The sequence below is a fragment of the Corvus hawaiiensis genome, chromosome 28 (genome assembly GCF_020740725.1).
Source record: "Corvus hawaiiensis isolate bCorHaw1 chromosome 28, bCorHaw1.pri.cur, whole genome shotgun sequence".
NCBI classification, from domain to species: domain Eukaryota; kingdom Metazoa; phylum Chordata; class Aves; order Passeriformes; family Corvidae; genus Corvus; species Corvus hawaiiensis.
Window position 1 is genome coordinate 3,663,661 of NC_063240.1, and position 13,476 is coordinate 3,677,136.

The 13,476-nt window shown below is 50.8% G+C and overlaps 2 protein-coding genes across 2 annotated transcripts in view; one reads left to right on the forward strand and one right to left on the reverse strand.

The window, feature by feature from the left end:
- LOC125317821 (cilia- and flagella-associated protein 251-like) overlaps positions 1-7,469 on the reverse strand; it is a 33,441-nt gene extending 25,972 nt beyond the window's left edge. The window contains exon 1 of the mRNA XM_048287926.1: positions 7,391-7,469. The gene's annotated coding sequence lies outside the window, so the exon portion shown is untranslated. The remainder of the gene's footprint in view (positions 1-7,390) is intronic.
- A 262-nt stretch (positions 7,470-7,731) lies between these two features.
- On the forward strand, positions 7,732-11,482 carry OAZ1 (ornithine decarboxylase antizyme 1). Its single transcript, XM_048287929.1, is given in 6 exon segments — positions 7,732-7,915; positions 9,863-9,920; positions 9,922-10,008; positions 10,117-10,289; positions 10,847-10,932; positions 11,042-11,482. Coding segments are annotated over 6 exon segments (651 nt in total). The 5' UTR covers positions 7,732-7,799; the 3' UTR covers positions 11,173-11,482.
- The last annotated feature ends 1,994 nt before the right edge of the window (positions 11,483-13,476 follow it).

The following is a 13,476-nucleotide window of genomic DNA, read 5'->3' on the forward strand; positions in this document are numbered from 1 at the left end:
AGTTAATCTGTACCTAGCACAGCTTCATAAATAAAGCCCTTTGGGAAAACTGGAAAATTCTGGCACTGAACTAGAGCTGCCTTCACTTTAAAGCCTCCGCTCCTGAGTGTGGTGGCAGCCTGGGGGCTCCTTTGATGGCAGTTTGCTGCCAGTCCCTTAGACAGCACCAGCTGTCTGTGGACTTTGGTTTGTCACTTCCAGAGCAGGTTTGTCACTTCCTGGGGAGGTGCCAAGGCCTGCCCAGGCTGGGGGTCTGCTGCCCACCCACTTCCAGAGGGGATTTTTGGCTGCAGAGGCTCTGGGGTGGGCAGGTTGCTGCAGGGACGGCTCGTGCTCACCAGAGCTGTCAAGCTGCCACGTCTCCGCAGTCTGGAAGTCGGGAGTATTTTTAAAAAAAGATGTAAACAAGGGAAGCTGCTAAGCTGGGCTGATTCTGGCTCCAGCCCTGCTCTCACTGCAGGGATTGCTGCCGATCCCAGTACACAGAGCCCTGAGTAAATATTGGTTCAGACACGGATGCAGAGAGCACGAGGCCGCCTGCAGCTCAAAAAACAGCCTGGCCAAAGCAGCTTTCCCCAGGCTGCACCTTCCTGTCCCTCCTGCAGCTCAAATCAACGACCTGGCCAAAGCAGCTTTACCAAAGTTGGACCTTCCTGTCCCTCCTGCAGCTCGAATCAACAACCTGGCCAAAGCAGCTTTCTCAGTGCTGGACCTTCCTGTCCTGCCTTGCAGCTCAAAAAACAGCCTGGCAAAAGCAGCTTTACCAAAATTGGACCTTCCTGTCCCTCCTGCAGCACCCAAGGGCTGCCCCGGCTGTGAGCACAGGGAGTTCTGGCCAGTGACAGAATCCACGTGGATTATCCCCAAAGCAAAGCAGTGTGGAGCACAGAGAGCAGGAAGATATCCCCTGTTGCCTGTTGGTCTCTGGGCTCGTTCTCAGGATGAAATGGTTCCCTCAGCCCCAGCTCTCCAAGGGGCGAGCGTGGGATAGAATTGATTCCAGGCAAAATAACCTTCCCTGCCCTCCAGGCCTGCTCATTTTATTTATGGGAAAATATGCTCGTTAATGCTCTTATCACAGGCAGGATCTAATCGGGGGGGGAAAGTCTCCTCTGACTATCTCCATGTTAATGAGCTGCTGGGTGAAGTGTTTCAGCAGGCAAAGCTCACTCCGAGCTCGGTTCTGACAGAGCAGCCTCTGCCCAGGTCTTAACGCTCATCCTGCTGGCAGCTGTTTGTTTGGATAACATTTCCAAACGAAATTAGGGGTTACAAAGGCAGAGCTGCACCATGCACTTCCTCATCCCCGAGGCTGCCTGATCCAAGGAGGAACTGGAGGAAAACAAGCCAGGCTGTCCTGTTCCCCTTCCCAGCATGGGCTGGGTAAGGGGATTGTCCTGCTGGGAAAGCTGGGGTGGTGGTGGATTCCAGGAGGGAAAATGGAAGCGGAGCAAAAAATAAAACTCCTAAATCCACCACACAAAGGCTCCAGCAAGCGAGGGGAAGGAAAATGTTCATGGAGGAATTCCAGGGAGCCTGGAATGCTGATCACGATGGGGTTGATTGTGGAGGGGTTTGCAAGGCGTTTGCTCAGGACCTCAATGCCCTCTCCATGCAAACAGGAGGGACAGGGCTCCATCCCCTCTCCAAATTAACTCCCCTCTGTGACTCCTCAGCAAGAACCAGAGCTCCATCACCTCTGGGTAACTCAGGAGAGGGGATGGACCTGAGCTGCCTCTGGCCCAGCAGAAACGAAACAGAAAATGGGCAGGGGAAGGGAGGCTGTTGGAACGTCTTTCACTTGACTGTGTTGCAACCACCTCTGAATTCCTCAGGGCCATTTGTTCATAACTGGCAGCAACAGCCAAAGAAAAAATCAATACAGGAATCAGTGTTGTGGAACATTATCCTTAAATTACAGGCCAACGACAAGTGCCCCAGCACACTTCTTTCCCAGAAATCCTAAGGTGCCACCCTCTGAGTGTTCCTTGTGGCTCCTGCTCTTGGCCAAGCCCCTTTCCAGCTGATTTCCTGTTCCCACTTCAACCTCCCCACCTGGCATTATTTTTCTGTGGAAACTGCTCAGTTTGATCCTGCAAACTCAAAGAGAACAACTCGGCACTTCCCAGGTGCCCAGGTGCTGTTGGATTCCACCCCTAATTCAGATGCATGAGAACTTAGAGCATTTTAAACATCTGGTACCTCATCTGCAATCAACCCCTCTCCATGCCAGCTGTTTTGAAGTGGAAAAACAGAGATCCAAAGGTTTTTTTGGTGAGAAGTACAGACTTTTTTTTGTTGGCCCGATGACTGTTTTCTTCTAGTTCAGTATCTCACAAAGATCTTGGAAAAATAAATTCTTCCCTGTGCTGGTAAACACCTAAAAACTCTGGCTTCATTTGGCTGTCTCCTGGCACAAGTGGGTCTGCAGAAAACCTGACCTTCAAATGAAATCATTCTCACAGGGATGACAATGAAAATGAGGAGAGTTTTCCAGCTAGAAAAGGTGTTCTAATTACTTGTCCCACAAAGATCAGAATAGATTCTGACGCGCTAAAGAGTGAATTAGTGGGGGAGTATTTAATATTAGATAACTGGTACTTAACTGCTACCTGTGAGGAGATGAACCAGAAGCACCAAGGAAGGAGAGGGGTAGATTTAAAAGCCTTTTTTTAATAAGACTTATAAAATATAGGTTTGATAAGTTTAGAAATAACACTGTCCAGTGTTTTGATAAAGCCTCACAAGCTTTTGCTGTTCTTTGTCTCACGCAGAGCTGACCAACAGGAACATTTAAATTATTCCGTGGCTAAAATCAGCTAAATTACAGGGTGAAGTCATCACAGACAATGATTTCTTTGAAAACACGTCCTGATGGACATCTCTGCCTCAGCTTCTGTCCTGTTTTGGTGCTTGGTTGCATCTCTAGACACCTCTCAAAGCTGAAAGAACAAGCAAAGTCTTCCTGTAGTGGAAACAGAAAGAAAAGGCAATCAGATCCACTTGATTTTAAAGCCTGGTTCAAGAAATTAATTAATTAATATTTTTTATTCCCATTTTTGGGGAGCTACTAAAAGGGCAATGCTATGCATGGACTGCACATGCTTTGGAAGGGAGCTCATGTTTTTCTCTCTGTCGTTCTTCCCCCGTCAGCAAATCGGAGCGGGATGAATTCCCCTGATGCTGCTAAATGCCACAAACATCCATTTCCACGTTCCAGGAGAGCCCTGACAGCATGATGCGGCAAAGCACAAAGGGCTCTCTGCTACACATCAAAAAGGATTTTTGTCCCATTCCCCTTCCCTGGCGCTTTGTTGCTCCTCTAGAACACGGATGCAGGAGCAGCCTCAGCTCTACCACTGGCAGAAAACCAGGCAGAAGCAGCAGTTTTTGCAGCTGTGTTGTTTAATCCTGCTTTAATCACCTAAATGACAGAAGGGCTTATCTTTCCTTCTTGGAATAAATGATGTTACAGAGCTATGGTTTCAACGTGCAGGATTCCAGAACCTTTAGGAGTTTGATGAGTGTTTCAGCTCCTGATCATCCTTCTAAGCACTGATCTTGTGTTATCAGATCACAAACACTTGCACACCTGAAAACACAGGGAAGAGTGAAGACAGTTACTTATCCCACACCCATTTCTTGCTCTAATATGTTCACAACAGTTTTCAATCTGACTTTTCAATCTGGTTTTCTTCCTCTCCTGCTGTAAACTCTTCCAGACTATTTCAGAAAGTAAAACCCATAAAAGCACGACAAAGAATCACTGACTGGTGATTTTAACTACTGTTTGAGACCTCTTTTATGAAAAGAGGGTAAAAAGCAGAAGGAAACAAGCTAAGAAAGGAAAATCTGGGAAAATCAACTCCTTGGCTTTTCTCAGCCTGAAACGATCTCAACTTAGATCCCTAACAGAGATCAGTTTGTTGGTGCTTCTGTCCTTTCCTCTTTAACTGCTCTGGTTATTGAGTAACTCAGGCTCCACAAGATCCTTTCCTAGGAGCTTTCAGGCAGCCCAGTTGCTGTGACCTGCTTGGGGTAAGAGCACAGAGCAACTGAGACCTGCTGAGGGCTCTGTGGAGAGTTCCCTCAACAGCTGAGACCTGGCACAAACTCCTGGCTGTGGGACTGTGCTGGTCCTTGGAAATGCAGTTGTTGGAGAGGGGAAGGCTGTGGTGGCTGGAATGAGGAGGACTTTGTGTGTTTGAGGACACCTGCACAGGATTCGGGATGAACTTGAGGGATGAGATTCTCCGTTTGCAGTGGTTGTGAAAATGCAATGTAATAAAGAAATAAGGATCCAAAGCTGTTGGAGAGTGTCCAAAGGAGGGACACGGAGCTGGGGAAGGGTCTGAGGAGCGGCTGAGGGCACTTGGCTCGTTCAGCTGCAGCAGAGGAGACTGAGGGGAGGCTCCTGGGGGCTGCAGCTCCTCCCGAGGGGAGGCGGAGGGGCAGGGGCTGAGCTCTGCTCTGGGACAGGGACAGGAGCCCAGGGAACGGCTGGAGCTGGGTCAGGGCTGGGCATGGAGCTCAGGGAAAGGTTCTTCCCCCCGAGGCTGCTGGGCACTGCCCGGGCTCCCCAGGGAATGGGCCCGGCCCCGAGGCTGCCAGAGCTGCAGGAGCGTTTGGACAGCGCTCTCAGGGATGCCCAGGCTGGGGTTGTTGGGGTGTCTGTGCAGGGCCAGGGGCTGCACTGATGATCCCTGAGGGTCCCTTCCACCTCAGGATATTCCAGGATTTCATGGTGACTCGTCCCTGTGTGTTGGAAGCTGCTGTGCCCCAGCAGAGCTGGGCTGCTCAGACTGTCAGGGTTCACTGCCCCCTGATTTAGGTAATTCCAGGGACTGCGATGCCAAACTGGGAATGCAGCTGGAGCAACAATCCCGCCACAGAGTTACTCTGCCACAGGAAGGGCAATCATGGCAAACCAGGGGTGAAAAACCAGCTGGGGATGGCAACATCTCCAACTGCCTCAGCCATAATCCCGAATTCGTGAGTCAGAGGCTTCTGTGTGAGGATTTGTGAATCACTGTCCCTGCTAAAGTGGAAGTCAGGCTATCTCAGCAAAACTGCAGCTGGAACTAATCCCCCGTGGTGTTTAACACAAACCCAGCACAGGTTGGTTGGGCTTTTGCAGAGCGCAGAGCACCCGGAGCTCTCTGGGCACTCAGCTGTGAAATGGAGTGATGGACCATGGAGGTGACAGGGATTCAAAGGGCAAAGCTGTTCCCAGTTCCCAGGGAAGAGGAAACAGCTGCAGCACTGATTCCCCTCACACAGAGCCATTATAAGGAATTACAGCCAGATTACTACAGGAATAATAAATGCCATTATTGGAAATAATGAAATCCATCACCGAATGCTAATGTGGCCCTTCCACCCCCTGACACCTCCAGCCCCCAGCAGGAAAACCTTCCTAACACAACACACAAACCAGGAATTGCTAAATCTCCTCTGATGTGCTCCGTGTGGTCCGGATATTCCGGAATTGCAGCTATCCCATTGTTTCAGGCTGGACTCTGGGTAATGCATTAAATAGAAGAGTTTCCCCTCCATAAATCAACACCCAAATCTCGAGAGCGAGGTGAGCACAAGCTCAGTTTGGGAGCTCAGGGCAGATGCCTGCAGCAGGAAAAGGACTTTCCTCTCATCCCTCTTACTTTCCAGGACTCCCAGATTTTTCCCTGGCTGCTGGACAGGCCAAGCTTCTCCTCAGAGCTGCAGGAGAGCAGACACTGCTTTCTTTTGGCAACAACACTTTGTTCCATCCTGGGTTATCCCAGCAGCTTCGGGACACAAAAGGTGGGTGGAGATTTAGACAATGATCCTCCTGCAAAGTGGAGCCAATTAATCCATCGTGCTCAGAGCTCCTGGATGGGAATATTTTCAAGCAAATAAAAATAAGATAGTAATAAAACCCCCTAAGAAACGGCCAAATGCAGGCCTGGTAGCTGCAGGCAATGAAACAGGGGTGTTGTGGCTCAAGTTGATAAAGAAAAAAGAAATACAGCCATCTACAAGATTTTTAATGGAAAATTTTCAATGATTTAAAAAATCCATTACAATGTATCTTCAGCAGTTTTCTTTGGTTCTATAAACACCTTTTCCCACTTAACTTACAAGGCATTCCTGCCTGCAAACGCCATCACTTACACCATTATTTTCAGCTTTCTTTCCATACAGGATAAAATCCACTGCTCAGGATGAGCCCTGGGATGTGCCTCTGCCTTGGTGTTCAGGCTGAAATAGTCAGAAATGGCTCTGCCAAAGATCCAGTTCCCAAACCCATGGGAATGACGACCTATTTAGCTTTTTTGTCCACATTTGCTGCTTTAAGATGAATTTTGAAAGCTGAACCTCACCCCCAAGGGATGAAGCTATGTTTCCATCAATCCCATCCAGAAGAGCAGTGGGGGTATCCCATTTCCAAACTCCCATCCTTTCCTCCGGACTGTTCTTGCCGTGGGGCTGCAGAAAGACCCAACTGCATCCCCAAGCCTCCAATTTCCAAGCCCCCAGCAGGACATGGAAAGCAGAGGGCATGGGCTGGCTGTTTTTAGGGATGAGCCCAACTTGTGCTGTGTAAATAACCAGGATTTACTCACTTCTTCAGGAAGGCACAGCAAAAAAGCCTTTTTAGCTTAAAAGATCATCACTGTCAACCATTCCCCACCCGTAGTCCCCTACTGATCCATAAACCAACTGTTCCCCATCCCTATTCCCCTATAAATCAACCATTCCCCATCCCTACTCTCATAAATCCATAAACCAATCTTTCCTCATCCCTATTTCACTATAAATCCACGAACCAACCTTTCCTCATCCCTATTTGACTTTAAATCCATGAACCAACCATTCCCCATGCCTATTCCCCTATTAATCTGTAAACCTTCCATTCCTTATCCCTTTTCCACTATAAACCTATAAAGTAACTGTTACCCATCCCTATTCCCTTATAAATCCTTGACCTAACTATTCCCCATCCTTATTCCGCTCTAAATCCATACACCAACTATTCTCCATCCTTATTCCCCTGTAAATCCATAAACCACAGCCAGGCCAAAGGCGACCAGCCCAAACACTCCCCACAAAACCATGTCACAACCCCAGCCCGACCTTTCAGAGACCCTCCCCACTACTTATGGGGGCTTTATTATTAGTTTTTAATTAAAAGTTTCCCTCAGCACCGAGCTTTGTGCGAGGCTCTGAGGGCGGCGATGCCCCCAGGGGTCCCACAGAGGGTCCCGCTGCCGCCCCTCCGCTGCTTCCAGCCCCGGGGCTGCACCCCACGGGTCTGTCCGTGTTTTTCCACGTCTTTCCACGACTCTTCACGTTTCTCCCTCCCTGTGCTCCCTCACACCCCGCTCCTCCCCCGGTCCCCCCCGGTTACCTCAGCCGGGCGGGGCGCGGACACGGGACTCGAACCGGCGGCTCCGAGGGCAGTGAGGGGTTGCGGAGCGCCCGCCGGCCGATGCCCCGCCAGGCCCCGCCCACCCGCGGCGCGCGCAGCCAATCACGCGCCGCTACCCCCTGCCCCCCCGTGCAGAACCCCCAGCCCGATGTCCCGCCCCCTCGCTCCTCTTAGCCAATAGACAGCGAGATCTTCTAATTGACACCTAAACTGTTCAATAGACACCGCCTCCCCGTGGAGAGGGCGCGGGGCGTGGTCTTTTAGGGGGCGTGGCCTAGAAGGGTATATAAGGAGGTGCTGCGGCCGCGGTGCCATTTTGTGTAGCAGCGCCTGGGGAGCGGGGGGCGGTGGCGGCGGAGGGTTTCGGGGTTCGGACCAGAGCGGCCGGATGGTGAAATCCTCCCTGCAACGGATACTCAACAGCCACTGCTTCGCTAGAGAGAAAGAGGGGAATAAAAGCACCATCATGCCCGCTGTGCTGAGCCTCAGTACCGGACAGAGCAGGTGAGGCGCCGCGGCCTCCCACAGCCTCGCACCGCTGGGCGCTCGCTGCCTCCTTCCTCTTCCTCCTCCTCATCCTCGTTGCCGCCTCCCTGGTGGCCGGAGAGGGGCGGGGGAGGCTGCGTGGCCAGCGGGGGAGGGGCAGCCTGGCCCCCACCGCGCGGGGAAAGGCGGTACGGGAGGGTGGAAAAACCACAAAAAAAAGGGTGATTTTGAGGCCCCAGCGCTGTCCCGGCCCTGGGAGGGGCCCCTGAGGGCACCCCCGGGCTGGGAGAGGCTCCGGGCAGGGCTGGGGGGGGGAGGGGGGTGCCGAGGGGAAAACAACAATTAGGCAAAGATATCGAAGGATTGAAGGCTGTTATCCCCTTATGTAACCGTGGATACTCCGCAAAACTAATCGTGTTACGAGAGCTTCTGGTTAAAAACTCAACCGAAAGATTAAACAACCCCCACAGGTGCTGGGAAGAAAGAAAATACCTAAATACCTGAATTGAGGTGGCTGGTGTGGAGTGGTGGATGCTCAGGACATCAGTCTGCCCTTTACACCTCGTGTCTGGACTGTAGAAGGAGTTTTTTAACCGTTTTTATATTTAACTGCGGGTTAAACATGGGGTTTTTCCCCCCCAGGTGCACGTAAGCATCACCAAAATATATTTATAGTTGCAAACCTTCCTTCTGCACCACCTTTTTGGGGGAGAAAGGTGAAATTGTTGAAGGTTGCCACAGCACACCTTTGGAAAAGGTTTTTAAAGGCTTATTTGTAAGGGAAGTGAGAAATATATAGTTCGCAGTCATTCTCAGACAAAAATAAATAATGCTGGTACTAAAGAAAAACGTTTCTTTCAAAGAGCTTAAAATAATGGATTGGAGGCTTGTTTAATTAAAATAACGCGTTCAATTAGTGCAGATTTTGTATTTTTAATAAAACTTCGCAATTGTTGCGCTTGCTTCACATAAAAATGTAAATATAATTCACCTTCCAGCACGTAATATTTAACCTCTGCCCATTCCCAGCCTTTCTAATACGGATTATTCATCACAAGCTCATTTAAAAAAAAAAAACAAAACCAAAAAGCCCCAAACCAATGCAAGCCCTGCAGCTCGGGTGCGAAGTGTGCAAAATGGTGGATTATTTTGTAGCTGTTTATTCGGATTTGCAAATGGCTGCAGTGGCTGCTGCTGGCACCCGGAGACAGGACGATTGTGAAAATTCCCCCAAGGGCCTCGATTGCTGCATCTGCTGAGATGACGCAACTCAAGAGTGGAGCCTGCGGGTGAAGGATGGTGCAGAGGGAGGGGCCAGCACTGCTCTGCCACGGGAGGAGTGAAACAGCCTTGAAAAGGATGGGGAGAAACTTAAAAATATTCCTCACATCTTCAAAAGAGAGTATTTCTCTCCTTCAGCGCTGAGCGTTGTGGAATCGCTCTGAGGAATTCAGTGGGGAGAGGTTTGGAGGTGTTTTTGGAGGTTTGCAGAGGTTCAGGTGTGGCCTCAGCTCAAGCTGAAAATATTGGAGGTGGAGATGATTCCCTGGAATTGCCTGGCCTCAAGCTGGGAAGGTCTGATGGTGAATATTCCAGGGAAAAGTGATCCCTGCCTTGCTGGGCTGGGGGTTTGTGCTGCCTGAGAACAAGGAGGGCAGAAAACAGCACATCCCTGCAGAAGGGTTCTTCTCTTGAGGTCACATCAGGCCTGTCTTGGTACAAAAACACACCTGGCTCACTCAACCAGAGAATTTTTCATCTCCAAGTGAGTCTTTACTCAAAATACTGCAGTGGCAGCTCCCTGGGCACTGTCCCTGCCCCTGGTGTGGAGGTTCCTTTGTCTTCCCACTTGCAGTGGGAGGAGTCCTTTGGCCTAGGTTTGTTGTTTTAAACACAGTTTAAATCGTGGAAGTCCCAGGGCTTTGCCCAAGCCTTCCTGCCTGTCTGACCGTGCTCCCTTTGCAGTTCCAGGGTTCCCTTCAATTGCTGTAGTAACCTGGGTCCGGGGCCTCGGTGGTGCTCCTGATGTCCCTCACCCACCCCTGAAGATCCCAGGTGGGCGAGGGAATAGTCAGAGGGATCACAATCTTTCAGCTAATTTATTTTATTCGGTGAGTATGAGGAGCAAACAGCTCGTGGTGAGCTTGACAGTGTTCCCTGCCTCAATCCCTCCTCCAAAAATGAATGGTAAAATAACTCCTTCCTTCTCCCTGCTGCAGGATAATCGGCTGAATGTCACAGAAGAACTAACACCTAACAACAGGACAAGAATTCTCAATGTCCAGTCAAGGCTTACAGATGCCAAACACATCAGTTGGAGAGCAGTGCTGAACAACAACAACCTCTACATCGAGATTCCCAGTGGTGCTCTGCCTGAGGGGAGCAAGGACAGGTGGGTCAGGGAAAACACAGCTGTGGATTAACGTGAGGCCTCTCAGTGGGGTGGGAGAACACTTTGCTCTTTAGATTTTGAAAGCTGAAGTTTAATTTTGGTGCTTGAGGCTCTCTTGTGAGCCTGGTTTGAGGACTGCAGGCAGAACCAGCCAAAAGCTTGGGATTTCAGGCTGGTTCAGGCACTGAGAATTCCAGGCTGCTTCTGAGTCTGTCACTGCAGCCTCTTCAGCTGTGTCACACAAACGCATTTTCTGTGCCACTGAGGAGTCCTGCCCTTGAGTCCTGCCTGGGCTCAGGGATCTGGTGGTGTGAGGCTCGAAGCTGTGCCTCTTCCTTAGGAATTCCTGTGTGGATTGGCTCTCAGGGCCGTGCTGACTTGCTCTGGAGGAAGCATCTGCTGCCAGAGCTCTGGGAGCATTTGCACAATGCTCAGGGTGGGATTGTTGGGGTGCCTGTGCAGGGCCAGGGGTTGGACTGGATGATCCCAGTGGGACCCTCCCATCCCAGGACATTCCCTATTCCCTGGGTGCTGAACCGCTGGTGTTTCTCTTGCAGTTTTGCAGTTCTTCTCGAGTTTGCTGAAGAACAGCTCCGAGTGGAGCACGTGTTCATCTGTTTCCACAAGAACAGAGATGACAGAGGTGGGTGTTCACAGCGCCTCCAGAGACACCAAATGCCTTTTGGTGGAAATGTTAACTTCTTTTTTTCAGTATGCCGTGGGTGAAACCTGTCTCCTGCTTTATTTTCTAGCTGCATTGCTCCGTACTTTCAGCTTTTTGGGCTTTGAGATTGTGAGACCAGGGCATCCCCTTGTCCCCAAGAGACCAGACGCTTGCTTCATGGCCTACACGTTTGAGAGAGACTCAGCAGAAGAAGACTAGATTGCAATGTTTGCCTCTTTAGAGCTTTCTTGTTGTCTATAAAGATGATTCTGTAGAAATTTTGTCAACATCTTATTCCAGTCTATCTTAACTCTTGTATGAAACCTTGTGTAACCCAGCTGCTTTGGTGGTGAGATGTTGAAAATTTCAGACTCCACATCTTTCTCTGGATTTTGTGCGCATGTTGTGGTTGTGCAAAAATAAATGCTCCCTCCAAATTTAGCAGTATATTTCTTGAAGTTTAATATTGTGTTTGTGATACTGAAGTATTTGCTTTAATTCTAAATAAAAATTTATATTTTACTTTTTATTGCTGGTTTTAAGCTGTTTAAAGACTTGCACTCTTGAAGAGGTGGCTCTGGAACTGCCCCAACCATTAAAGTTGCAGGTGTGGAAAGGCTTTGCTCGTTCTTTGCTTGACTGGAACTCATGGATGTGTTCTGCCAGGGTTTGGAATAATCCAGCAATCCTGGAAAAGTCTACTTTCAGTGACTAATTAGCAGGTGTGGTAATGAAGATCAGTGCTTCCCTGCTCTGCCAGTGTTTTGTGGGATATTGAAGGTGTGATTTGGTTGGGAAGTCTCAAGTGGAACGTGAGCAGCTCAGCCCATGGCTGCTTTAAATACCAAATATGCAACTTAAAGACCTGGAATTTCAGTGTTCCCGTAACAGTGCAGCCTTTCCAGCGTGTGCTGGGTCCTCCAGGAATTCTGGCTGTGAGCTGGGAAGGTTTGTGGCACTCCCTCAGCTCAGTGGCGTCACTTGAGGCCAGGCAGGCTCCTTGGGGGGCAGATTGTGGTTGAAGGGTGAGGAGGGGGCTGTATTTGGGGTGCACAGACACTCCTTGGTGTTCAGGATGGTGACCAGAAGGGAAAAGGGGCTCCTTGTGATGCTGGAATTAACAAAGCTTGAACTGAAGTTGTAACAAGTCTCCAAAGGGGCTGAGCTTTAGAGTGTGGTATTTCCGTGTTTTTCAGTACTTGCAGGCTTGTTTGGCGCTGTTGGAGCTGATGAATCTTTCCTCTATAAAACCTTGGAGCAGGGAATCCCTGGGATGGGTTTATTTCACCAGGTCGTGCTGGGTGTGAGTAGAAGTGGGCTCTGAGAGGGCTTTTATCACTCTGAGTGCTGTGAAATGTGTGAGTGAGGGCCTAAAGTTTCCCCCACAGCCCATCCCTGGGCTCAGCACTACTGGAATCCCATGGAATACACTGAAATATTCCCTGAAACTCCTTGGAGATGCAGCACAAAGTAACCTGGGGGCGTGTGAGCAGTGCTATGGTGCAAAGTGGGGGCTCTTGCTGGGCTTTTTAATTGCCTCTTCCCGATTCTCCTGTGGCCCTACAACTGTGCTCTTCCTGGAGGGATGGGAAACTGCATGAAGCTGAGCTGGGGGAGGTTTGGGATGGAGCTCAGGGAAAGGTTCTTCCCCCCGAGGCTGCTGGGCACTGCCCAGGCTCCCCAGGGAATGGGCCCGGCCCCGAGGCTGCCAGAGCTGCAGGAGCGTTTGGACAGCGCTCTCAGGGATGCCCAGGCTGGGGTTGTTGGGGTGTCTGTGCAGGGCCAGGGGCTGCACTGATGATCCCTGAGGGTCCCTTCCAGCTCAGGATATTCCAGGATTTCATGGTGGTGGCATGACCAGGGAAGGGTGTCCCTGTCTCCCAGCTCACCAGGCTGGCACAGGGCTGCACTTCTGTGCTGGTTATCTGGAAAAATCCCTGTTTTCCTCTGCAGTGCGGTGCCTGTGCCATGTCCTGCTCTCCGCAGGGCCGGGAGTGTGGAATGTGCCTGGTCCTGCCTCCATGGGATGTTGTGTTGACTGGATGCTCCTGGCAGAAGGGGAGGGGGGTCACCGCCGCTGGAAACCAGAACAGGGGTTACCGTGGCTCCTCAGAGCTGCCGGTCTGGGGCTGGGCTGGGCCTGCAGGAGCCACGGGAGCGGGTTTGGCTTTGTACCCCCGGGATGAGAGGCTGGGATTTGGCCTTTGCTGCCCTCTCGTAGCCACGGCAGATACTGCAGGAGAGACCGGGACAGCAGGGCTGGGGCTCTCCCGGGGCACCCAGTGCTGGCCCGAGAGCCAGGAATGAGATTTGAACCCCACTTCGGTGCCAGGCAGTGCCTGTGCCAGGGGCGGGAGGCTGCACTGGGGGGTTTGGGTGCTGCTCCAGGTGGGAGGAAACCAACCAGGGAGCTGGGACTGAGCTGCTCTCTCCATCTTCAGAGGCTCCCAGCTCTGGTTTATTTTTGGTTTTTGGTGCTCAGGGACTCCTAGGAGGAATTCTCCCTGATCCAGCCCTGCTCCA